Raw genomic sequence first — 27,386 nt, 5'->3', positions numbered from 1 at the left:
CTCTGGGAAAATTACCAGGGTTGAAAAGAAATGCTGTCGAGCTTGACCATGGCCTATGTGCCTAAAACTTCTGCACACTACTGTAGATATGTGATACTTGATTTGATCACCACGTCACAATGTTTCTGTAAAATTAATTGTTTGCTTCCAAGTCATGTGGGGTATCTAAGTTTGAAATTCAAGGTCACCATTGTTCAAATAAATAATGGACCATATCGTTGCCTGCCTCCACAGCCCCCCTCAACAACACTGAGCCATAGAATGCTTTCCCCTTTTCCCTGTTTGGCCAACCGTGTTAATGTACATGTTAATTTGTCAATTATATGTATTTATATATGATTAAAGGGATGGCACACATAGAATACAAAGACAGCAGACAGAGACAGCCTTTATAGCCACCTGCAGCTGAATATTAAATCTTTTTTTTATCCCAAACTAGTGATAAACATCTCTGAGTTGCTTTTTTCAGCTGCCTGGCTACTTACATACAACCTTTTGTAAACAGCCTTTCCATTGACACTGTTAAAATTGTGCTGAAATGAATTCTGTGATAATTTGTGAACCAGTAGTATGTAGTGGAGTCGGTTTGTATTTTATACCATATAATAGTGATAAGCAAATAATCAGGCACCTTTAGTTCCCAACATAATTCAGGTTATAAGCACCATAGACTGCTGTCTATCGATGACTAAAGAACTGTATTTATCACTTTTCTGACATCATTATCCAAAAGGGAAAATTATTCTTTTCATAAAAGATTGGATTTTTTGCAAGACATTCGCTTGTATTGTTGTGATGGAGCAATGTGTTCTTAATAACTAATGGACAATGTAAGTCGGATAATGTAATTTGACCTCCATTATAAACCGTAGGCATAAAAATGCAGCCTCTTCTGAGCTGTAAATCAGCTTCATTTTCTTTTGCCATCACACATACAGATGGAAACACACTGTACTGAATCAGGCGCTGAATTGAGAGATAAAATAAGCTCAGGGGATGCGGATAAACCGCTAAATCTACAGCTTCATGAGAAAGAGAATTATACAGGCGGTCAGTATCTTAAGATATGATCTTCTAGTTCTCTCAAGTACACATTTGAAATGAGCTCAAAAGGTCACTATAGCATCAAGGATTGGAACCTTTTTTATTAATTCAACAAACACTGTATTGCTTACCTATGCCTGAAGTCTTTATTTCTGTCAGAGTTTGCCAAAAGGAGCAGAAAATGAGGAAGGAAGAGAACGGAAATGTTAGTTGTTAGTAGACAGAATTAGAAAATAGTTGTTAGTGAATAGAATAATAAAGAAACATTACAAGATGGATGCTTTTATATATTTCATCTACTCAACCAAGTCTTTGCTGACATTAGCAAAATGGATCTTTTCTGGTTCTTTTGTTTAGTGTTAACCTCATTAGATCCACTTCAGCCTGTATCACAGACAAACTGCAGCTGATATAGGTGAAGGAGAGTGAAAGCATCATCAATCCTGAGCCTTTAGGGTATTTCTGTCTATCTCAATCCACCTTGATGCTTTATGACCTGTGTGCAAGCCCATCTGAGCTCAGGGTCCTGATTGAATGTTAGTCAGCTACTCCTCTGTTACCTGAGCTCCAGGACGCTGGTGACGTTCCCTGTGGTGAAAATCCTTCTCACATAGTTGAAGTCGCCCACGTACAGACTTCCATCGGAGCCGCAGGCTAGAGCCACGGGGGCCAGCAACTTGTTTCCGTCAGCAAGACCATTACAGCTGGGGCAGGAGATGCTGCGCCTGCGCCCGTTCCCCATCACGCTGCCAATTACCGGAGGCTGCTGGGAGATGAAGACGTTCTCCCCATTCCCCATGTGTAGAATACCTGATGACAGCAAAGGAAAGAAACAAGTAACACCTGCAACCTGTTAAGAGTAAATACAGTCCTGACTGCTTTCTATAGCGCTGATTTGAGATGCAGCAAGAGCAGAATGTGGAGGAAGGGTTTCGAGACTGTTTATTGCTCATTTTGGAAAATGTGGCTAAACAATAAGCAGTGATATCGGTTTTCGATCTTTGAAAAGAGCAGAGTATTTTTGAATAATTCTTGAACATGAGTCCAAGAACAAGAGAAAAGTGAGAGAATATGTTACCAGCTGCTGATGAAGTCAATTTATGCTGCTTTTATATGTTAGGAAGCACATCAAATCCTGCCAGTGTAAAGGAGCTCAGTGAAAGTTCAAGCAGGAAGACTGTGTCTAATCATTGTTAGTCACCACTCATTCATATCTCCCTTCTTTTATTCTTTCTCTCTTCCCACTCTGGTGATCAGCTGACTATGGGCATTCACTTTACTTATGTACTAAGCTAATCAGATTCTGCCACAACCTTTTTGACAAATCATCATGTACCTGTCGTACTTTGAGTCTTTCATCCTTTCTCCTGCAGTCAACCTGTCATTTCAGTGTGGACGCAGCAACCCTCCTCCACCCCAGCCACCTCCATTCAGTTATCATCCCTGCATCCCTCATCAATGGCACCATCAGTGTGTAGACTCCATAGGGGGTATGCTATTCCTGCAATTTGCCTCACTACCCCTCTAAGTAAATGAAGTCAATATGATGGAGTCTAATTGCCAAAGACAATGCACATTTCTCTTTCATTAGAATTTGTAAAATATATTATTAACCTTCACACAACCCTTTAATTTCCCACTCATTTTACAACCCTTTGGACCAAAATGGCTCAAAATTTTTTGTTTTTTGAACCAAACCCTCCACTAATAATAAAAATAAAAAATTCTTAAGTTGAAGAAAATTTAACCCCTTACTATCAAGGTCATGTCATGACAATCCTTGGTGTTTTAGATGAAGAAAAAATGAAAGTTTCAGTTATTTTCAATATCCTTCATGCAAATTCTTTATTTTTTCTGGTTATCAGAGCCTGGCTTATGCCAATGGTTTTCATTTACAAGGATTTTTATGCATTGTTATTTTCTATGCAATTCAAAATATAACAAGACACTATATGGTGGAATATAGTAAAAATGACAACTTTTACAAAATTACTAAAGAAAAATCCCAAGCATTTATTGCATAAATATTTTTTGTTTAAACGGCTCCAGGATTAAAAAAAAAAATCAAATTAGAATGGAAGTAGATGGGACCAAATAGACACTAGAGACACAAACTTTAGGATTTTTGTACACAGTGCATTAAAGGCATGGGGTATGAGTTAAGACACATTTTTTTCAAAATGCATAAAAATACAAAAAACTGCCAAAGTTCATGCCTGAGGCCTGAAAACTCCTAAAATGTCCCGAAATGGTACAAAGGGACACATGAAGGTTAAACCCGTATCAAGTCTCTCCTGATTAAAACGTTTTTTATGTCTTGGGGTGCTGGTCACTTTAAATTGATTTAAAAGTAGATTGGTACTGGAGGAAGATGCATCAGGCTGCAGATGTTTTGACAGATGACTTTATGATCTGTGGCTCTGGATTGGTTGATCCGTGTTTTGTGGTGTTTTTATGTCTATGTTAATTGTTAAGCTGCCTGTCTTGGCCAGGATACTCTTGTAAATGAGATGCTTAATCTAAATGAGGCTCTTCTGGTTACATATATCTAAATGAAATAAATAATAAAATGTGTGAACATTTTTTTATACAAGAAAAACTTTATCTGCATTTATTCCTAGCAGGCATGATATCTTTGCATTAGTTCTGGGTGTGGCTTCCAGTGCCATCTGTCACTGAATATGGGACTGGTGTTTTCCACAGCCCTGAGATGCTAATCCTTGATGTTAGAGCAATACAAAGATTAAAATGTGTGAATGTTCTCTGTTACACCTCAAAAAGGATGATGTGATTATTCCTCTACTTTCTATTATTGAGGCATGGAAGGCCAATATAAAGAAATGGCTGTGAATGACGTATATCAGCATATTTGGCTAACTTTATCAGCTCTGTGCCAGTATTCACATAGTGAACTGCAAATTAGACACATTTCATGACAACACCACTGGGAGAATATAGAGAGCACATTTTTCATTTCACATCAAAAGTTCAAAATTATCCAGCACAGGGCTGACAAGTTTCATAATGAGACAAAAACACAGAGTTTCTCGTAATTGATCAGATTTGATTTAAATGAATATTCATGAGATGCACTCCAACATCTGATTCCAAATTATTTCAGTCTCAAAATTAGTATCATTTGACAAATCTTCTATTTACTCCATGCCAAGGAGATTAAAAAACTCAAGAACCCATGCTTCTACTGAGAAACATTTTGTTTTATGAATATTCCAGTTGGACAAAATAATTCTTTTGGCAGCAAGAAAGGCTAAACCAACTCTTTTACCTTTGAATTAGACATAGAGCCCACTCAGAGCCTTAACATCTCGTATCACCACACTTGGGTTTCACTTTCAGTGATATTTCCTGTCCTTATTGTTAGCTAGTGGCAAACAGGGCATCATACTTTGAAGCACATACGTAGCATGCAGAAAAACACCAAGAGCTGACATGGCTAGCCACTGTCTAGTTAAAAGCAATTTTGATTAAAGTTAAAAAGAAAGACTTAGAAAGTATAATTCAACATTTTAATCTGTGGATGTTCTGAAATTCTCATTATTTCACTAGAAAGTCCATCTTCTGAAATGTGGCTCACTGACAGAGTTGAGCATCTCTCAAACATAAGGTTGGGGGTTCAATTCCCAGCTCCTGCAATCATACATTGATGTGTCCTTGGGCTAGAAACTTGAACCAAAATTGCTCCTACTGTTGCACCAGTGGTGAGTGAATGTGTATAAATGGGGTAAGTTGTTACAAATGTCCTCCTCTGTTAGTGTGTGAATGAGCCACCCGAGAAGTACTTTGAATAGTAGGAGGACTAAAAAAGCACTATCTAAGCTGAAGCCCTTTTTTCATTGAAGTCTTTTTAATACCCATGAGTAGGGACGCTTACGGTTTGTCGGAATGGCTAAATTCAGATGTCAAATTAGCTGGTGAAAGACTCAAAAGTTGGTAAAACTAATCATTTGTCATCTTGTTGGGAAAATGGGCCAGGCTTCAACTCCAGGCTGTAACACTGGATGCTCCAGGCTTTATTCATCATGCTGCAGCCGGTAACTCAAATGCACACATATGGGGCCAAGGCTGTGGTAGTGTTGTGTCATAAGGACCAATCACAACTAAGTATATTAAAGAACCAACAAAAAAGCTTATTGAAAGTACCTGGCTGAAATCTTAATGGCAGCAAATATTGTTATGACATTCTTGTCAGTCTTGTGTTTCTTGTCTCTCTTCAGCTGTCCTGTTCAATAAAGGCATATGCCCAAAAAATAATCTTAACAAATGCTCTTTTACATTCTAATGAAACCTCCCACCCCTAGTAGCAGCTGCAGCTTCAGTTAATGGCTGCCACCTCCTTGTCAGAGATTTCCCCCATCATTTCATTGGATGTAAACATGATTAGCGGCATGGCAGTGTTTTGCACAAGAAAATGAAAATAAAGTTGTATAAAGGCTGCTGAGGGTTATACTCCTGTAACTACTCAATCACAGCAATGATGAACCACATTAAAAGCAATATCAATCTGCAAAGAGGAACAAAGGCTAGCAGAGCTAGCTGCTAACTTTAGCCACACTCCATGGCACACCAGCTTCACATTATATACCCTCTGACACAATGACCCTCGAATTTGTTTTCTGAGCATGTTCTCCTCTTTAGACGGCTCGATTACAAGCAATATACATGCACTTTTAACCGAAAAGGAAACACGCAACTAGAAAAATCCTTCCTGTCAGTCACATGGTCTGATGCAGTCAGACAGATAACAGCAAGTCTAAAACACCACCGTCAAAGCCACCACTGGTTAACAGTGCAGTGATAGCTCTGCTACATCTTGTGCAAACAGCACAACAGGTATCAAAAAACTGAATTTATAAATTATATCTACTTTTGCTGAACATCTAGTTTATAAAATAAAGCAGAATCTGCTAAATTGAGGGTGAATTCCTTTCAAAACAGCCATTGTTGGTGGTACCCACTATGGTTAGCCATTGGCAGAAACATACTTTGTCTATTTCCAGCTATTACTGGAAGTTCCATCCATTCTTATAAATATAGTAGCACACATGGGGATAAGGTGGATAATCACAGGAAGTATACAGCTAAAGAAATATAAAAATGTTCAACATATATGATAACATTTGCTCTTCTTTTCCAGTATTTATGTGTTCACCTGATTGTCCTCTTCAAGGTGTTTCATGCATTCATTCAGCTTCGATAAAGTGCTAATTTTCATCACTGCATTTTCTAACAGCTTCAACTACTCCTGCCTAAACAAAACCTGTCCTTGTTTATCAAACAGAGTTAATTCTGTTTAGAGTTTTGCTTGTTGCTCATTTCTGAGAGGGATTCAAGACATGTCATGACGTTTTCATCTAGACATTCAGGAATTTGCATTTAAACTCCAGTCTGCAGAGAGCATCATTCAGTCTGGTGTGTAGAGATGCATAGAGGCTGAATAAATTTGCAAACTTCAAGTCAGAAGATTTATTAAATTAATCAAGCTGACTGATGCTGCATGTTTAATTATACGCATTCTCCTTAACAAGATTCTGGCAAAGGAGATGCTTACAGTTAACCCTGTCTGCTGGCTGGGTAGATGTTTGCTTTAATATAATGGGATCTAGTTATCCTGGAACTAACCCAGTGCTTTAATGTTGCGAGTCCTTGACTCTCAGTGGTGTAAGATATCTTAATGTTATTAAAAATTTATAGAAAATAAAAATTTTGGCAGGGATTCAAAGTAAATTCAGATATAATTCAATATACTTGCAAATATGTCTGAGTATGCACCTGCAGAGTGAAGCCATGTAATTGCTTTATTTGCAGTCGGCGTATGCTGTAAGAGGTGGTCTGAGGATGGAAACACAGGCACAAATTGATGCCAAAATGGGAACCGGAAAGCCTTTGGCACAAGTAGAATCTCTTGGAGCTAGAATAGCACCAAACAAGCACACAAATCATACAAAATTGACTCACTATGATTAAATGGCATTGGGCTTGCCTGTCTGAAACCACAGGCTTTGCACATGAACAAAGCTTGAGCCATATGAGCACAGTGTACTCATTCAGGCATGCGCCCACACACAAACACTCTCTGCTACCATAAGTTTTGCCAATCTTCCCCTGAATATTACCAGCCATGTAAATTTAGACAGGCTTCTGCTGCCCAATCAACTTAATCATATTTGAAATTCAGCATCTGCATGTCTGCTGTACTTTCACTGCTTCTGATGTCACTTTGTGATCTGAGTTCTCTGAGCATCACAACATTTGGTCTATCAGAAAAGATCAGCCAAGCATCGCCTTCCTGGGACGTGATTTAATCTTAGGGGCTGCTGCTGCTGGGAGCAGCAGACTGACAGCAATTAAATTAGTGACGATTTTAAAAATGCTGGGCATGAACGAGGCATGAAGGTGCCAAAGGAGGGGTAAGGGGTAGTGGGACTGGCAGGAGAGATGGCGAGGGGGCGAGGAGCGACTCTCCCTCCTACAGACTGCACAGTCGGACTCAGCAGGTTTAGAGTGACAGATCAAAGTGCCACCTTCCTAAACGCTTCTCATATAAGTGCGCCTCATCTCCTCTGATGAGCCCTTCCAGACAACATCAGACTGTGAATCCTAGCTAGTGACAGGTGCTGCCCAAAGTTTTTTTTATCTCTCCATTCCTACTCCTTCCTTTCAGGAGTAATTTTCTGGCAATAAGAAAATTGCCCCTCCTTACCTAAAAATGGACAGCAGTATTAAAAAAGTCAGATCTATCTGATGCTACATGAAACAGCTAAATGGAAAGAGCCTCAAAAAGCTAGAAGAGAGAGAAGAGAACTCAATTTTAGACTTAGCACTAAGGCACAGGTGGACATGCTGCTACTTACCAGCACTCCTTTGTACACTCAAGGATTTGTTTTAGATGCAAATAGCAGTGGATATTAAAGACTTAAACCACAAATGTTCTGTTAATATATCACAAAGTAAAATATTAAGCCTTATTCACCAACTGTTCCTTAGAGCAAATCTGACACTGTTTTAAAGACGATTCTGACATTCGTTTGTTTCATTCTCTGTTAGAAACAAAATCTAAGAACACCTCAGAGTACGTTCATACACTTATTTGAATGCTGATATGAAAGGATTAAAAGACAAATTTTGCAAATATAAGCACTAAAGTATACTAAATTAAGAAAGACACAATAAAATCTAACTTGTAATGATATTTACTTAATTTCTAAGTTTACCACTTTTAAATTATTTACTTATTGCATGATTTAAATTTGGTGGACTTTTAATTTAACTATTCAATGCAATGCAATACAACGTTTGGAACTGTAAAATGTTTATTTATCAATACAACCTTCCACATTAAGATTTTTTCTGAATCTATCAAGTGTTTCAGGTATTTCAGCATGTTTAAATCAGTGGTTTTTAACTGGTATTTCTATGGGACCCACCGCAGTTTCTTTAACAACGAATCACAATTTAATGTCTGTAAATTTAATAAAAAAAGTTCCAGTTTGGACCTTAGATTGAACAAAACATACAATTAATCAAAGAAACAGGAAGAAACAAACTCACTCTACTCCATTTCCTGTGATAATATCTACCTTTCAGCAATTTTCTAGAGATTTTGGGGGACTGCCTCATTGTCATTGGAAAATGAGCTTTGTTGTGCCAAGAAACTGAGATAAATGCATCAAAATATGGGGAAAACAGAGAAATTTTGGAAACATTTTTTTCAGAGACATTCCCAACCATTGCTCTGCAGTGCTGCCATTCTTGGTCAGGTATCCCTTAGATTGTTGATCTCAGTGGGACTAACCTGGTTAAATAAAGGTTAAATACATTTTAAACAACTCTTTTGTGTCTCGACCCACCATTTGAGAACAGCTAGTTTAAACGATGACCCAAACGAACAATCTAACGGCATCAGCTTTAAGGATAAACCACAGTTTAAAAAAGGCTACCCCCCTCTTTAAACTATTCTTAAATTCATCTCATTACAGTGTGATTCATGTCATTTATGATGACAGTGGTATCTGAAGTGATACCATCCGATTTATGTACTTGTAGCATATATTCCCTTGGTTCCCAACCTGGGGTCTGGGATCCGCTTGGGGGTGTGCCGCAGATTTTAGAGGGGGCCAAGCTCTATCTGGTCTGAGATTGTTAGAATTAAACTTGCACAAATTAACTAAAATCATGACATAACTCTTATAGATTCATATAATGGTCTTTGGGTAATGAGATTTTTATTTTGGATTGAAAAAAGGATCAAAACTGCCATTAGTTTTGACTACGGTGCATTACTATTTTTTGTGTGTGATATATTCAATACTCAATATTGGTTCTAAATATATAATTACTTTTCTTTTTTTTTTATTTCTGGCAGAACTAAATCCACTTTAGAACTATGTGAGTATTTTTCTTTGATTCAACTGGGCGATTGCTCACTTAAATGTGGAAATTACTAAAGTCTCAATACTTCACTTCTCACTCCCGTGTTTACACACAGCCCTGCAGTCTCATGCTCTTACATGGACACAAAAAAAGGTGTTTCTCTATGCTTTGAGGGAACTTATGACACTCATGGAGCTCACTAAATTAAAAACTAGAGGTGGACCGATTATTGAGGCCTATATTTATAAGTATTGGCATTATTTTATTTTTTGCATAGAATTGATTAAGTCAATAAATCAATAAAGTATGTTACCTTGGCTCTACTACAAAGTTTGCTGTTCCCTTTGGCTTTATTTTCGCTCTCCACAGTCTTCCCAAATATATTTTATTCAATACAATCTGATTGGCTAGATGTCACATAAGTACGAGCCAATCAATACGTAATTTTGCGTGCCACTGACACAGTGAGCATGTGGCATCACCTCCTGTTTTCCTGTTTCTACTGTGTTTTCTGTTGCTTCTCATGCTGACAGGGCTAGGGCTGAATTGTTTATTTTATTCCATTTTTTGATCATGCAGTTCACTTTTTACACATCAGGTACATTTTGCACATCTAAAAAAACGCAAATCAGTTCCAAATGTTAGTTATCTGTCTCATGAGCAACTAGTGATTGGTGTCGGCCCTGAAAAACTGATATCAGTTAAGCCTATAAAGAGTAGAGGTGCAAACAAGTCAGCAGTTCAAGTTGCAGGCTTCACAGAGAAACTTTCTTCAAAACTCACTTCTCTCTAAGATATTAGTGAATGAGGCTCATTGAGTCTTAAAGAAATAAATTCATATGCCCTATACAAGTGCAAATTTTGTCTTTAACTATTATAATTTGCTTGACATTATTACATAAATGTGACCTGTTTTATTACTTAGATAATGAGCCAAATTCTTCAAAATTCCTAAATAACCCACCTCTGCACTAGCTAACAATAGTCTTCACATTTGTGTGATCATTTCAAACTGAACAAAAGGAAATTAGTGAGCTAAATTTAAGAGGTCTTACCGTTTAAATAACATTTAGCGTAGGTTTGAAAATGGCTCAGAATAGAATCTTTAAAAAGGGATTAATGGCTGACTCACCGCTCTGGATATTTAAAGCATGGTGCTTGTCTATCGTCCATCCTCCTAGTTTGGAGGCAGTGGTTTCATAGCCCTGTAGAACAGCAGTCCTCTTCTCCCACAGAATCAGGTCTGGACATGACTCATACTCAAAGCCCACAGATACTGGGAAACAAAGCAAAATCGAAACCAGCATAAGTAAACCTAATGTGCTGATGAGAAAATGGAAAGACAAGCATTATGCAACATGTACTCAATCGCTTACCAAAAGCTTCAGATAAGCCGTAGACTTTCTGGCTGTACACATCAGCCTTGTCCCACACAAAGTCATAGGAGAGGTTTGGGGCGGCAGGAAACCACTTTCTGAAGAGCCTGCCCTCCACAGCCACCATGAGGTGAACCTTCATCAAGTTGAAAGGAATTGTGGGGTGGGTGAGGGTCACCCTCAGGATTGACTTGTAACCTGGGGTCCTGCTGCTTAAATAGCTGAGTTTCATTTCTGTTCCTGGTATAGGCACTTCCTCCTGTAGCGACTGCAGACAAAAACAAAGCTTGTCAATAATAAAGCAAAGATAAATCAGTGGCAGGGCTGACAGGGATTGTAAATAAACTGATAGAAACCTATTTTCTTCGGTGTTTAAGGTAGGGTGAATAACACGCCTTTGTAACACGTCAATGTGACACATTCGGTCAGTAGCTGCTTCAACCTTCGTATATTTATTGTCGCCTTGCCTCCAGCCAAATATATGGACCCACAGGGAAATAAGGAACATTAGAGGACAATTATGTGTGCATTACAGGGAATCCGATGAAAGATATCTTCATTATGTGCTCCTGTGAGTGTTTTTCATAATTGATTTAATAATGGCAAGTCCTTCATTGGGACAATATCCCTCCCTGAAATCCATATGACAAAGGCATCAAAGCAGTGCCCTTGGGCGCAGAGCTCGCACAGTCTTGATAATATGTTAGGTAATAAAAGTACACTGTGGCCTTAGGAAGTTTCCACTGAGGTTAGATCTGTAACGGCTTGATGATACAACAGAAGGTCAGCACTCAGACGTAGCACAGTGTTCATATTGAGAATCAAGAGTTGACATTGCTGGTTTGGTTGACTTACTTGTCCCTGCCCCCACTGAGTCACCTCCTGCTGTCTGTCTTCTTTGAACAACATGTTAAGTAACGATTGAAACAGCTCCCCAAAGCGACATTGGTCAGAGGACGTTCAGTTATGATTCATTTCTGTTTCCACAGTGTGCGGCTGTGTCTTCCTAATTGATCTGAATTCCTTTTGATAAAGGCAAGTATAATTTTGAGGATGTTTCTGTGTGGTGCTCTTGAAAAATATCAAAGGCGAGGCTCCATAAATAGACAGGCTGTGTACTCAATTCACTGATATGCCATAAATCCTATGAAGCAAAGTGGGAGACAAGTAATTAGAGAAGGACAAACTGTAGGTAGACATTCACCTGCACACATCAGAGAATGCAAGCGAGTTCTGGCAGTAACGTGACATATTTACATGCAGACGTACCAAAATATATTAATGCAATATAAAAACACATCATCTCCAGTGGTATTTGAATGTTTAACCAAGGCAACTAGAACCGAGGAAAAATTAAAAATTCAGTTTCTATGTGTGAGGTAATAATCATCACTTTGCAGTGAGCCTTCACAATACAAGCTGTAAAACACCAAGGTCCTGCAGACCAATTACACCAGAAGGATAAAATCACAGCACCACCATAAAACAGAGTCACTATTACACTTGTGCATGATGAATAGTCTTCACATTCTCCCTCAGATGTAGGGAATAAATCATCTGAAGGGGAGCCCCACACAGATCACAACCTGCAGGGCAGCGAGGAGGGAGGGTTGCTGAGCATTCACCTGGATTTCGGGTACGACTGTTCGCCTTTCAGAGCAAGAGCCGGCGAACGCTGTGAGAGGAGCAGGAGACACCACCGGGCTAGGCCGCGTAAAGCTGCTGAGGTCACAGCTAGGGATGTCATTCTCCTCGTGCCGCATCACGATGGTATCCATGACAAAGAAGCGTCCCCATGGCATCCACAGAGTGTGCTCCTGGGTGATGAATGGAGCCCGCTCAAAGCGCAGGGCTACGGCGATGCCCCCATTGGTCACCAAGTCAAAACTGGAACACAGAGATTCACAATGTCTGAGAGGATGGATGCTGATTCACACAGGTGAGGACTGAGAGAAATACTTTCAAATATAACACCAAAAATCCTGTTTGCAGAGCATGAAACCTACTTAATCTGAAATCTAGCATTAATAAAAATACTCTGTCAAGTTTAATCACATTAATTGGGATACCATTAATGTCCACAATTAATGCACATTTTTTGTAATTGCTATTAATTGCATGATTTATTAACCCTTTCAACACATTTTGGTTAAGCCACTAAAGGCAGCCATTGTGATGTAAAATAAGTCCAGCACTACTTCTTAATGTCTCATTTCACCTGAAAAAAACCTCACAGACAGCTCAGAGAACAAATCAAAAGTCATTTGCACTTTGCAACTTTCCCAAGTATTGTGAATGGGATTTAATAATTTTTAAGTTCCTCATCTTATGCATTTCTGAACAAATAAATAACAAATCATTCTATACTATAATAAACACAGTATTTGGTAGGTTAAACTGAGCAATTTGGAAAAAAATATCTAATTGTCATGTAAAATAAACACATACAGAGTCTACTGAGTATTTACCTGCACATTAAAAGTTATTTCAATATAAAATATTTATTTTACAAGACATGCTGGCTACCTTTAGATTCTGACCTCTTTAAGAGACAAGACATGACAAGCTTCAGAATAATGTACAAGTAAAGGTTGAATCAGCACTTTATTACTTTAATTCCTACAGGACCCCTATAATAATCACAAATATTGAATAACTAAGTAAATTTAACCAATAATGAGGTTCACAAAAAAAGTGAAACTGATTTATGTCATTTAACTTTGATACAATCTTTATACAGTTGTAAAACTGACTCAAATCACATATATATCAATATCTATACCACTTATTTTATCTTTATCATTACACCAGAAAATGTGGAAAAAGGCACAAATATCAAATTTACACATTAATTAAAGAAAAAAATAAGGCTAACATGAAAAGTAAAAAATGATTCAAACCACATAAATACAATAAAACTGTTATAAGGTTATAAAACTGTACATGCCTAATATAATAATTATACCTTGAAATTTCTATAAATTAGTTAAATTTACCATTCTTTAATTTTTACAAACCTGTGGCAACATCCAACTACACTGTAGAGTACTATTATCCCACATTATAAAACATTATTTGTCAACAAAATACCCTCAGTATGGTCGATAGATGAGATGGCCACATTTTTATACAGACATCATTTTACACTAAAGTTGTAGTAATTGCTGAAAATCCTGCGCATACAAAATCTATTATAACATTAAGCACTACTGTTCACCTTTATGATGTGTGATTTAATCAACTTATCATGGTTATAACATAAAACAGGAGTAAACTCTTGTTTTGACACAGAGGACTGTAAAGAAAGGATGCTAGTTTTGTTATTTTTTTGTATCACCTTTTAGACTGGCAAGATATAAATAAAGCACAATGAAAAATCACAATTTTTCGATGCATAATCTCATAATGAATGGCACAATCTGAAGATTTTTTAAAGCTGGAAAATAACCGACCCAAGATTTAGTTCTAGTCCTGCAAGCTTACCCCCCATATAAGCGTGTAATGCACTGCTCCTGTGCTCACATTTATAAGTGGGAGAGAGAGATGTGTGCTGCAAGATGGAGGTTGCAGCCACTTCTCTATCGATCCCTTAGATGAAGGCTGTCCACTCTAACATCAGTCTAAAAGCCTGCAATGCAATCCCATCTACTGTTGCATTTTAGGGCCTGAGCCTCTTGTCTGACCTGAGTGGGTCTCAGTAAACAGGCTACTCTCTTTCATCATCTCAAACTGCTGAATGGTGACAACAGCCATCCAGCACCTGCACTGGACTTGTGCAGCTCTTGTCGCTGCTCCTTAAAAGCCAATTAGCACCTGGTCACCTAGAGGCTCCGGGGACAGGGCCTGCTTCTCACACAGGAGGCATCTTTTCTGAATTACAGGTAAAAAAGAAGGTCCAAATAGCAGCGTCTAAACCAGGCGACATCCCTCTTGGTTTGAGCTACTATAAAAAGAATCTGCTTATCCTAACTTCCTCTGAGGGTAAACATCTGATTGGCTTTGGCGATAAACAAATGTTTGTACCGCCCTTGGTGCTCTGCCCTTGGCTGGGTGAGAGCAAAGTGTGTTTTTTTCCAGCAGTATGGAGGCTGCAGAGCTGATGGGAGTTGTGATAATGGTACCCTTGCACTGCCATGATTCATAAGTAGCAATACGACTGCAGCAGGTCAGTCTGTATGACACCTGGCAGGATACGGCTACGCATGCTCAAAACACTTCTGGACAGGTACTCATGGCCGGTGTGGCAAATCGATGAAGTGATTCACAGGCTGTTATCAATCACGACAACAGCCTGAAGCCATGTGACAAAACACATTAAGCTACCTACAACGGCCTTGCCTGCTCATGCCCTCAAGGAATGCATCAAGCTCAAAGAATTAACCCTGCCAATGAACCTGGTGTGCCACATACAAATTATATGCAATCATTTCTCAGCCAGTATTTCCTTCTTCTGAACTAGATCATATCTAGTTAAAATGCATGGATCTCTCTTAAAAGTTGGACTAAATAAAGCCTGTAGATGTGAATGTAAAAGGTGTAGTATCCAAGTCTAGTCCACATTCCCTGCTAAGGGCCTAAACTCTCATAATTAGCAGATTCTACACAAAAAAGCAGAATCTGTTCACAGGGGTTTGATTTTCTGCATGTGAGGTTTTCTGGTTCCTAAGTTTTAAGTACATTTGTAGTTTGAGTTGAATTGATGAATCAACTAGCAGGCTGTGGTGGAAAGAGGTAAAATGGTCCGTATGGACAACAACAACTACGCAGAAATAACCCTGCACTCATGACAAACCAGCTCCAGCTGATGGTGTTCATATGATGATTTTCTTGTCTCTTTAAAAGTGCAGCTAACAACATATTTAAACTAGGACTGTCAGCATTAATATATTAATTGCAATGTGGTTGAGGTCCATAATTAGTGCAAATTTTTTTAATCACATTTGTCTCACATGATAGCGTCCCTTTCAGCTCACTTTGGTGAAACTACTGCAGTGTCTCTCTGCAGCCACACTGATTTAAAATAAATCTAAGTATGAAATATAACAGTATAAAATCAAGTCAGAGGTCATGTCAGCCTTCTCAAACCAAAAAATTCACATTTTAATGTTTCCTTATTTCCTTTTCAATCCATCACACGATCCTTTTTCTGTGGTTAAATTCATGTCATAACCTTCACTCTACCAAAATTTTCTCATTTACTTTTCAAGTAAAGGCAGGTCTGTATCCAAACAGGAAGTCAGTGAAAAGTAGTGTAAGACAGCACAAAGATCTGATTTGAAACACAACCACTTTTCAATTGCAAATATTCTAATTTCAAAATATGACCAAAATTCTGGAAAAAAAAAGAGACAGAATGAGATAGAGAAAGAGTTTAACTGTGATTAACTATAGTATTCCTGAGATTTATTTATTTATTCAGAGATACATATTTTGGGGGCTTTTGTACCTTTACTGAAAGAAGAGGACAGTGGATGGAATTGGAAAAAGTGATGAGTGGGGGAGAGACATGCAGAAACGGAACCATAGGCCGGATTTGAACCCGAGCCGCCTGCATACATGGGGCATAACCACTCGACCATCTGCTTCATAATTTAAAAAAATGTTCATTTCTAATTTAAACTTAACAACACTTACATGGCATTGTGAAAAGCAAGAAAGTAATTTTTACTTGTCACAAACCTACATTATGATATTGATTTTTCAACAAACTTAATTCCCCTTAATTCTGAGTAAATGCCATTTAAATTTGTTTCAAATGCAGCTGCTGCATAACAAAGGCTACTGTCACACTCCAGGCTTTAACGCTTGATTCTGATGTTTTGCTCGGATATGATTTTTTTTGTTTGGCTGTTCACACTGCAGTAGAATTCCAAAAGATCAGATATGTATATGATCTGATTAAGCACCACATAGGAAAGTGGCCTGAATATGATCTGAAAATGTCAGATTCAATGTGACACACAGTCAGAAAAAACAATCTGATATGAGTCACGCTGAAAGGAAGACTGCTTGTTGAAACATGGTCGTGTCGTTTTTACCACCTTACCCAGACTCAAAAGCACTTGACAGGACATTTTTCGACTAAGTCTTTTTTGGTTATAAACCTTAGGAAGTTGGATTGTTTGAGTGTGTTCCTTTTAGTCTTGTTCTGTCACATATGAACAAAAAAAACATCAGATTTGATTGCAGTGTGAACGCAGCCATATTTATTTTACTGTTGATCTAAGACTCAAAAGATGAAAGGTAGCTAATTCGTGATGGTTTACAGTATGGCTGAACATATAATATTGTTATTCAATTATGACTGCAATGTCTGCATGTGCAATAGTCACATCATCAGGATGCATGATGTAACTTGAGGCCAACATGCTGCCTCAATTGCCTTGTTTGACAGAACCCAAAGGCATGACATTTCCTCAACAGATCTAGTGTAAAAGCCAGTTTGATGTCAACATCAGCAGTAACTAATCAAGCTCTGTGCAGGCAGGGTCTGCATGCCCCCTGCATTTAAAAATGTATATGTGCCACAGGTGACACTGTTGCCATCACAGATACACCTGCGTGACATTCGACGCAGATGTCCAATTATATGATGCACAGTCTATTCCTGCTATCAGCAGGAGCTTATCTCAGTGCTCATTAAAGCTGTGGCCACATATATGGTTTGTTAATGGCACATATGCTCTACTGGTGTTTACATTACAGATGCAGCTGTGCAGGGCATTGCGTAAGTTACAGCTGGCAGTAGTTAGCTTCCGTTTAATTAGAAGTTGCACTCATTAGGCTGATCATGTAGACTAAACCTAACTTTAGAACAAAATTTAAGTTTGTTGAATTTTTTCAAGCACACATGTATTGCTCCAAGGTGAGAGAAAAAATGCAGTCTTACTGGAAAACAGAGAACAGAGAAATGTATGTCCATTCCCCAAGGCATACCCTATCTATCAGGTGATGATAGAAGATGATTGCTGATGGGTTCTGAGATTGGTGAGGTCCTAAAGTTGTAAAAAAATTATGACTATTGTGATATTAATTGGAAGTCCTTAGAAGATTTGTCCATTATAGAGCACAATCTTCAGATACTGGGATGGATTTTTAACAATGTGCTATGCTGTCAACTAAGATAATCAATTTACTTCACGGCTCCTACAGAGATCCTCACGAGAAGCTAACAGCGTAATAACCTGGAATCCACATCAACATTTCACAGATGATTGGGGAGAAACATAAAAAGAAACAGGTGTGTCTCAATGCTCAGCCAGTCAGAAAATGACTACACAGCTGTAAGAAACAAAATGAACCTCTTTTGTTTAGGTCAGAAAACTTTTCAGGGTAGTGAAAAGGTAATTTAAAAAACTAAGCCCTTTGACAATAAAGAACACATCATAAAAATGAGTTGAGACAGCTTTTCCATTTCTAAGTGGCTGAACAGGTGCATTTCTGATTTCACGCTGCACTGAGCCAGTTTACAGTGATTGCAGGGGAGTTGCAGGAGAGCGGGCATGTTTACAGGGGAACCTGGGAGATGGAGTAGTGTTTACACATATGCTAGAAGGATGAAAAGGGTATAGAGTTTTGTGGACAAGAACGGAGTGATGCATAAGAAAAATGGGACATGCATAAGCGGGAGAAGGATAGAGATGAGGGAAGGCAGCACAGTGGAAAGGACGTGAGACCTGGAATGAACAGGAAATAAGTGAAAGAGTAATGCCCACAAAGAAAAGGCTTAAGGGCAGTGGGAGATAAAAAGGAGGAGGGGTATAAAGAGTTACAGAGCTGATGAAATAAGTGAGGAAAGGAAAGGCCATATGAAAGGTTTCTGTGAAACCGGGAAGAAAAGTTTAGAAGGAATGAGGAGAAGTGGGAATGATCTGGATCAAGCTTGAGAAAAGATGTGGCCCTGTAGAGCATCAGTAACTGATAAAAGTGTCAGGAGGAAGTGGGGCTTAGAGAGTCAACACCAATCTGTGCTGCTGTGTTGTGATAAAGGGGAAGGGTTAGCCAGAACGCTTCGGTAAAATCAACTTCTTTTATTGAAACAGGGCAATTTGAGGTTGTAAGTGAAGACTGTATGTGTGCACAATCTTATCAGGGTGGATGTAAGAGAAGACATTGCCTAAAGTTTAACTCTCTGGCCTTCTTTGTCACTTTAAAAAACACGTCCAAACCACTCTGGAGATTTGTGTCTGCATTTCCCAGAGCAAATCTCCTGGTGCCAAATGCAGCTGGTTTGTAGTCCCTCAAGAGAAAATAACTCAGACTTTTTAACCATGTTCTACCAGGACACTTTAATAGCCAACTTTTCACTCCCTCCAAAGGCTGTTGTAGAACTGCCATAATGGATCTACATGCATGTTTATTGTGATTACATTATATCAAAACATCCATGATAGTAATCACAATATTAAAAGAGATATCAAGTTTTACAAATATATTAATATCATTAACAAACTAGGAAAGACGGTGGGCTGTGTGCATCCTCCTTTGTGAGTTTCAGTGGTGGTCTCATCACCAGAAACTGAAGTCTAAATTCTTTTTATGCATGTTTCTTTACAGTTATTGTCACAGATTCTTTCTTTATACTTGTTGCTTAGGGCAGTTTTACTACCAAAGTAAAGTATTAACTAAGATAACGTAATCACACACAAAAAAAAACAAAAAACTAGCTAAACATTTCTTGTCCTTTTTTGTCCTTTGTTTGTTTGTTTTTTTTTTGGGTGGGGGGGGCATTTTTGTGCCTTTATTTGATAGAGGAGAACAGTGGATGGGTCAAGAGGGGGGGACAGACATGCGGTAAAGGACCTCAGGCCAGATTCAAACCTGGGCCGTCCACGTATATGGGGAGCGCCTCAACCACTCGGCCACCTGTGCCCGACATATCTTGTTCTATTGATAAGCACCATCCAGGATAAAAAAAATAAGAGAGCCTGCATCTAACACTCCACGTCCCCTGCCTGTGTGCCTCTACTGAGCGCACATACACACAAAAACTCATTGGCATGCAGAGATGTGGAGCTACATACAAATGTTGTATTAATCTAATGATGTGGAAACTTCCTCATTTAGAAGTTTACTCCTGTCACTGCTCCAAAACTGTAAAACATTCCAAAAGTTTAATAATAATAATAATAATAATAATAATAACAACAATAAAACTTGCACCAAATGACATATTGTAATGTATTGAAGGAATAAAAAGGAGGTAAATTCAAGGAAAAAAAAAAATCCTGTTGATATTAAGGTTGATTATGGTTTAGAAATTAACAACAAAAAGCTATTTTAACAGATAGACTGGACCGAAATTACTTCATAACATGAAATTAATTGTAACTAAAAAAACAAACAAACAAACAAACAAAAACATATTGAGAAGTTGTACATTGCTGTACAGTGTTTACCCTGTTAGGCTTAGATGGCTATTTTCCCCTCATAAATGAAACATCGTTTGAATTACATTTGTATGAACTCAGGTTATTTTAGTCTCATGTTAAAACTTGTTTTAAGATCTGAAACATTCAAACAAACAACATTCTAAACAAGAAGAAATCAGGAAGGGTTGAAAGGCTTTTTATGTTACTGTTTGTATTTTTGACAATTTCCATCAACGTGTGCATGGGATTTAAGAAATTCTGCAATATAAGGGTCCCTTGAAAGGGAACTCCTGTTTCAAGGTATTATCTTTATCGACAGACAAATTGACAAAGCTAAGGATGGATTTGACTGCTACCCTTTTTTTGTCCAAGTTACCATAATTTGTTTGGTCACAATAATGGTATAGTGAGGCTCTGGTATTATGAACGTGTATCTATTTGGACTTGAATGATAACTGTTACTGAGATAATGTTTTGTTAATAAACATCCTCTTTAATTATTCTAATAAATGTATTTTTATATGAACTCTTTCAATGACTCACTGAAAAGTCGATCACAAAAAGAGAGGAAAAACTCGAGCTTTTCACATTTGTGCTATCAGAACACTTCAGCTAAAAACTATTGTCGCCTTCAAAAGGAGCTCCTCTGGTGCTGCAATGAAACAACAAGAAACTGGGGGATTAATTTATTGATAAGTTTTATTGTTTTTGCAAAAGATGAAAATACGTAGGATTTCCAGAGACTGATCTCTTACAGAGAAAACATTCTCTTTTTGTAATAATTAATAGATATAGTTTTAAAACAACCACACTTTAGAGCGGAGATATGTTTTCAACAAAGACTTTATTTTGAGTTTATATGGGGGCTTAAACAACAGGGGAGTTGGAGGATAATCAAATTAATTGCAGGTCTGTGGCCTAAACTTAAATGTTTCACTTAATTCTCTAAATCTTCCCTTGTCAAATAAATAATGTCCATCTGCACCGTGTTTCATTGCCCCTGTGAGCTGCTTTGAATTGGCATATTTTATTCTTTCCCCTCCCTGCTGCTACTGAAGCATAACTTATGAGAGTACCAGAAGGGCTTTGTTTGATTTCTCTGGGAATTGAGCCGAGAACTCCAAAATTGGACCAAATGAAAGCACGCAGCAGATCAATGGCAGCACAGTTTGCAGTGGCAACTGTTTTTTCTTCAATCATTAGAATTCAGCACAGCTAAACAACACTATTTTACAACAATATAAGAATCCTTGTCACATCTCTGCTGAGCATACTGAGGTTGTCCTTCGTGGAATCTGAACGTGTGTGGGCCGATAAAAAGAGGAGGGCTCTTACCTTCCATCTTGCCTGGTGATTGTGTAACCGTAGGATGGGTTGTTGATGAAACTGATGTTAACCCCCACTAGAGGTGTCCCATCCGAGGTCACCACTTGTCCACGAATTACACAAGCATGGCTGCATGAAAGCGAGAAAGTACAGCAGTTAGAAAGCAATGCTGGGGAAAAAAAACAAAACAGTAGACCTGCAGTAAAAACTTCAAGTTGGTTGTTGCTCAACTGGGTTTCCTGTAGTTGCATAAATCTAAATTATTTTTCTAGAGATCTTGAGAAATTAACACATTGCCATCAGAACTCCAGGGCTGTGTCTGAAATCCCACCTTATTCGTTATGTGGTGCACTATGTAGTGAATTTGCAGTGTCGTCCAAATTCCGAGTGAGCATTGCTAAACCCATTAAAGTGCACTTCTTGTATCCCTAATTGCATTGTAAAAAGTAGTGAACAACTGATGGTCACTATCCCAGCAATATCTGGGATATCATGCATTGCTGTTCAAAAAAAAAAAAAAAAAAAAACTAGCAGAAAGTAGTGTTTGACTGCTCACATGTATGACAGGCAGACAAGAGAAGCACAATCAGCATGAAAATAGAACGCAGAGACATTAGAAAGTTAACATTTTAAGGCATTTTTACCTAAAAATATAATCTGTTTTAGGGATGCACAGATACATGGGTTTTACATTATATCAGCTGATATGGGCCCTTTGATAAATGTTAGCCATCTGCAGGCATGAACCGATGTCAGTAGCAGATGTATATCTGGTGTGTCGTATCAGTTTATACCTGTGTTTAGCATAGCTTACTTCTAATGTAGAAAAGCGATTTTTTTTATTGAGAAAAAAATATGACCAATTGGGTAAACCCAGGCATGATTTCATGATCTACCATAGTAGAAAAATGACAATACTGTATGAGTATTTCACTAAAGAGATCATGAAAAAACATCAGCATTAGTGTCAGTCATCAGTGAGTGTTGCACTATCAATCTTATCGCAATTGCGATGTAAGGCTGTGCAATTACGTAGTCACATAAAAGGATGCAGTTATTTTTGTATTAATTCAAAACTGGTTTTCAGATAGCCATGGCTTGTGCAAGAACAGGTAATAGAAATTTAGTGCACCCGACAATAATACATAATCACCTAAAAGACTTCAATTATTATTTTTTTAAGAAGTACATTAAAGTTTAAAAAATGCCTGCAGACAGGTCTTTAAGTTTGCAAGTGGACTCATAATACCATTTATGTATAAATGCAAATGCAAATCACAATATTGTCCAATCACACATCACTACCAAATTGTGTAGCTCTAGCATCAGCCTGCATCTTTTACAGTCAGTGCGTCTCTTATCTGCTTTAATGAAGGCCATGATTTAAGATGGAGCAACTTTTTCATCACAACGATAGAAGGAGTAAAACTATCATCTAGCATTGTTTGCACAAGCAAAAAAAAAGTGGCGTGAAAAAATGCATAAATGCATCAACACTCACAGAACTTTTAATTTATTTTAAATTTAAATTTATTTGTGAAAATATGTTGCATTTAGCTTCAGAAATCTAAAAAAAAGGATTTGATTTAAAGAAAACCAAATTTTACAAAATTTACTTGTTATCATAGCAAAACAGAGTAAGGTTAAACATAAAGATTTTTTTGCGACAATTTCTATGAAAGGAAACACAAATATGATTGACTGAAATAAATCTGTGACCCATTTTTCCGTCCTGCTCCACTGATTGAGTAACATTGCTTTACATCACTGGTGGAGCTCTATTGTTCCCATGCTTTTAACAAGTTTTGTTTGAAAATGACCTCCCCAAATTTGAGGGTTTTTAAGAAAAAAACGCAATGAATTTCAACTAAAAACTCTATTTCTCAGCCTCTGCAGCAGATAGAGAAATAAAAAAACAAAAGCTTTAACTATTGGCTTTGCCTGTAAATAACTGCCTTTATGCTAAGGTTGGTTAAAACTCTTTGACATTATGTACTGTCACTGTCATCAACTAAATACATCAGTAGCCTGCCTCTGTGTTACTCCCTTCACTAGGCTTTGACATCGCTCAGCGTTCGCAAAAGGCAACTAAAACCAAAATATTTAGTACCCATCCACATCCAAGCTTGTATTTTAGCAAGTCACATTGCAGTTCCTCAACCACATGCCTTTAGGACACTAGGATCATCCAAAAAAGTAGGAGCACACCAGCATCTCTTCTGGTCATACAGGTAAATACATACAACCGTTGTGTCTGGTCTAGTGTCATCTACATCAAGCATCATGTGCAATTGTTTAATGAATTAAGGGCTGATAAACTATCGCTAGAAAGTCAGAAATTCCAATCCAGATGAATCTGCATTACTCTGATTTGATAGAAAACAGTTCTGTATGATGGGATTTTATGTAAAACCTGTTTTCAGACACCCGTGGCTTGTGCAGATACAGATAATAGAAACCGAGTGTAGACAACAATAACACCTATAAAGAGCACAGTTTTTTCAGCAGCACATATTTACCAAGAACAGTAAAGTGGAAGAAAATATACAGTAAGGGCATGATTAAAATAAAAATACTGTATAGAATAAAATAAACAGCAGAAACAGAACCTTATACCTCCATTTAAGTCTCAAAGGGGTTTACGACCCAGAGTGGAGGGATAATGAGATAAGGAAGGTTTACTTCGCTTTTGCTCTAATTAAAAAAGGAGGATTTATCTTTTCCATTATTGAATACAGGAGAGGGAAATAACAAGGCTGCAGATTGCAAGACTTGCTTGGCTGGTTATCAAGTCCTCGACAGATTTCCAGACTGACATCAGGTCTCCAAAAGCTGCATAAATGAGATCTGATTATCAGTCCCCACCAATCAATAGCGGGAAGTCATCCAAATTCACCTCCCAATCTCACTAACCCGATGAGATTAGACCTCGCTGTATCATGTCTCCTTCGTCAAATTCTGCCCTGGTCATTAGCGATGCCGAACTCACGGTCAGCCATTGTTTCTGTAGTCGTATGCAAAAAAAAAAAAAAAGAAAAAAAAAAAAACAAACTCCCAACAACAAATTAATGCCACTTCTTCATTAGACCATGGCTATTTTTTAATGCATTTGGGTCTTAAACACTGCCACGGACTGGAAACAATTAACACTAGTGTGTTAGTAGCTGCCCTCAACATGTCCTTACCAGAGGCAAGATCATTCACCCCTCACTATCCTGGTCCCCAGGAACCCACTTTTATGTTAATTAGGCCAGGTCCCCTTCAGAAGACCTTGGCTGTCCACCACTGCACAGTAAACAAGCAAGGAGATACTGCTCTGAATCTGGGGGCTTATACCCAAAGATCTATCTGGGTGCATTAACATGGAAATACTACTAAAGTTAACCCAGCGCTGGCCTGGCTGTCAACCATTAATCTTTCATGCCGACAGTTTATTTTACAGACATGTTTGAAGAGGCAATCATCCACATTTTCTTCAGATAGAGCTGTGAGAGTGGAACTATCTCCTTTCTGCCTCTGTGAACCACATGGGGAGATGATTCTCTGCGGCCAAGACAAATGATTTAAATATTGACATCAAATACAACAAAAAGAAGAGCAGCAGAGAAAGCGTTAAGTATTCGCTGCAGAAACCTTCCCTGCTTATTAGATTTCATTCGTCTTAGAGGATTCTCAAAGTCAAATAAAGGACTTCAAAGTGGATTCAACCTCCAGTTTATCGTATTTTATCACAAAGGGTGAAGTGAGGACATGTAAAGAAACAGGTGAGGCCCCCGTAATGCCTACCAATGTAATAACAGCTCAAAAACATGTTGAACAATAAACACAGTACACTTCTGCAACTTTTTATCTCATTTTTCTGCAGATGTAACAGCTATTACAGACCCTGACAGGCTGAAAGTTTCTCCTCTCACTCTCTTAAGAACATTTAAGTTCAAGTTTGGGTAGCATAGGCACAGGTCTAAACACATGTATCACTACTTTTAATGTAGCCTTCTCTTTTATAGATTCATTACTTTTTAGACTGATCAAGTATTGATATAATTAAACCCTGTTATGTCAACTATACATGGTGACTTTTTAGTTTTTATCATTGTTGCTAATGCTTATATTAGAATGATCAGTCTACATGGTTGCTCCTGCAAATGCCAAACACACTGTGTCAGTTACTATGGACACTGATAGCCTGCTGCTGTGAACCCAACTGTCTAAGACTGCTTCATCTATCAATATAAGCCTTGTATCTATTACCATGTCTTTAAATGTTAAAGTGAATCTCAGAGCAGCTAAACTTCAGGTGTTACGATGACTAATTTCAGTCCTCTCCATTCCATCAATATCTTAGTTGGTATGCTAATATCAGAATCTTCAATATATTATGGCTATTACTATTCTTAACATATCATTACATCATCGTTTGTCAGTATCTCACACCCAAAATTTTTCTGCATCCCTCTCTTTTCTTGTTTTACTGCTCCCTCTTCTGTTTTTGGCCTTTCTTTCTTTTTTCTGAATCTCCCCTTTTTTTGTTTACTGCAACTAACCCTTCTCTTTTTCTGCATCCACCTCTTTTCCATTTTTGCATCTTGCATCCCAACTTTTTTCCTCTTCCCCTTCTCTTTGTCTGTGTCTAACATTCTTTTTGCACTCCCCCTTTACTTTCTCTGTGTCTCCTGTTTCTCATTTTCTGCAACCAACGCATCTCTTTTTTTGCATCTACCTCTTGTCTCTTTTGGCATCGCCCTCTTAACTTTCTCGGTGTCCCTTTCGTTTCTTTTTCTACAGCTTCCTCTTCTGTTTTTCTGCATCTTGGTCCCCTGCCTTTCTTTATCTCACTCTCTTTTGCCTCTGTGCACCTCCCTCTTCTCTCCCCCTTTGTCTCTCTTTCTGCATCTTCATCTTCTGTTTTTTCTGCATCTCCCTCTTCTCCTTGTCTGCATCTTCCTCTTCCTTCTCTCTGCATCCTTCTCTTCCCCAGCACAGCTTTGACAGATGGCTGTTTAACATGAGTTTGGCTCTGCTCAAGCAGTAACTTTACAAAATGCTGCTTAGTGCTGTCCTCTTGGCTGGTTAATGTTGGGTCCTAAATAATAATAAAAAAAAGCATACAGTCAAGACCTTCCCTCTTTACTAAGTGTCTTGAGATAACATTGGTTATGAATGATGATATACAAATAAGACTGATTGAGGTTAATTGGGTCCAAAAGGGACTTCAAAATCCACATTTGTTGGAAGTCACTACAATTTTAAAAGTTGACTGTTTCCCCTTTCCAGAACACAAAATATTCATGCAGCTGTAAAAGCTAAAAATCACATATTACATATTTAGTTGGCAACTGCTATTTATTGTGGGATTATTACTTTAAAAACAAAAAAGGTCATCTTGTGTTTTGTTATATTCATGTGCTTGTATTGCTTTGGCATGTGCTGGCATGATCTGATGTTGAGTATTACCGAATTTAAGTTTCTACTCCAATATTAATGTTTAAAAAATCCTGCTTGTACATACGGCTGATGGTAGCTTCATTCACATTTTACTGAAGAAAACTTGACCCCTCATGTTAATGATTTGAATCCAGTTTGCTGTTATAGAAGTAATTAATATAAACAGCAGGTATACAGGTAATTGAACCAGTTTTTCGTGTTTTACTGTTGAGCAGTAATGCTGTATTGATTTATCTCAATAAGTTTGTGTTTCAGGTGAGGAGGTCGTGTAGCTCCAGAAAACAAATGACTTCAAATGAACCTGAATAACCTTTAGTGAGACTAAAAAACACATGGCTTTGAAATAGTGCAATGTTTTATAAATGAGAAATATCTCCCTTAACTTGGGAGCTACTCTAAGTGCTGTCAAACACATGTTTTAAAATAAAATGAG

General features: G+C 38.0%; 1 protein-coding gene across 10 annotated transcripts in view; it reads right to left on the bottom strand.

Moving 5' to 3' along the window:
* tenm4 (teneurin transmembrane protein 4) overlaps positions 1 to 27,386 on the bottom strand; it is a 330,072-nt gene that overhangs the window by 64,242 nt on the left and 238,444 nt on the right. For 6 of the 10 annotated variants that reach the window (XM_041804631.1, XM_041804649.1, XM_041804673.1 and 3 more), the window contains 6 exons: positions 21,518 to 21,637; positions 12,437 to 12,698; positions 10,812 to 11,079; positions 10,568 to 10,711; positions 1,605 to 1,854; positions 1,176 to 1,196 (listed from right to left, as the gene is read on the bottom strand). In XM_041804631.1, the coding sequence (XP_041660565.1) occupies positions 1,176 to 1,196; positions 1,605 to 1,854; positions 10,568 to 10,711; positions 10,812 to 11,079; positions 12,437 to 12,698; positions 21,518 to 21,637 (1,065 nt within the window). The remainder of the gene's footprint in view (positions 1 to 1,175; positions 1,197 to 1,604; positions 1,855 to 10,567; positions 10,712 to 10,811; positions 11,080 to 12,436; positions 12,699 to 21,517; positions 21,638 to 27,386) is intronic. The other 4 variants (XM_041804642.1, XM_041804657.1, XM_041804699.1 and 1 more) reach the window with 1 other exon arrangement.

This window comes from Cheilinus undulatus, linkage group 2 (assembly GCF_018320785.1).
Source record: "Cheilinus undulatus linkage group 2, ASM1832078v1, whole genome shotgun sequence".
Classification (NCBI taxonomy): Eukaryota; Metazoa; Chordata; class Actinopteri; order Labriformes; family Labridae; genus Cheilinus; species Cheilinus undulatus.
Note: the sequence above shows the minus strand (reverse complement) of the source record. Positions and strands in the feature narration are given on the sequence as shown.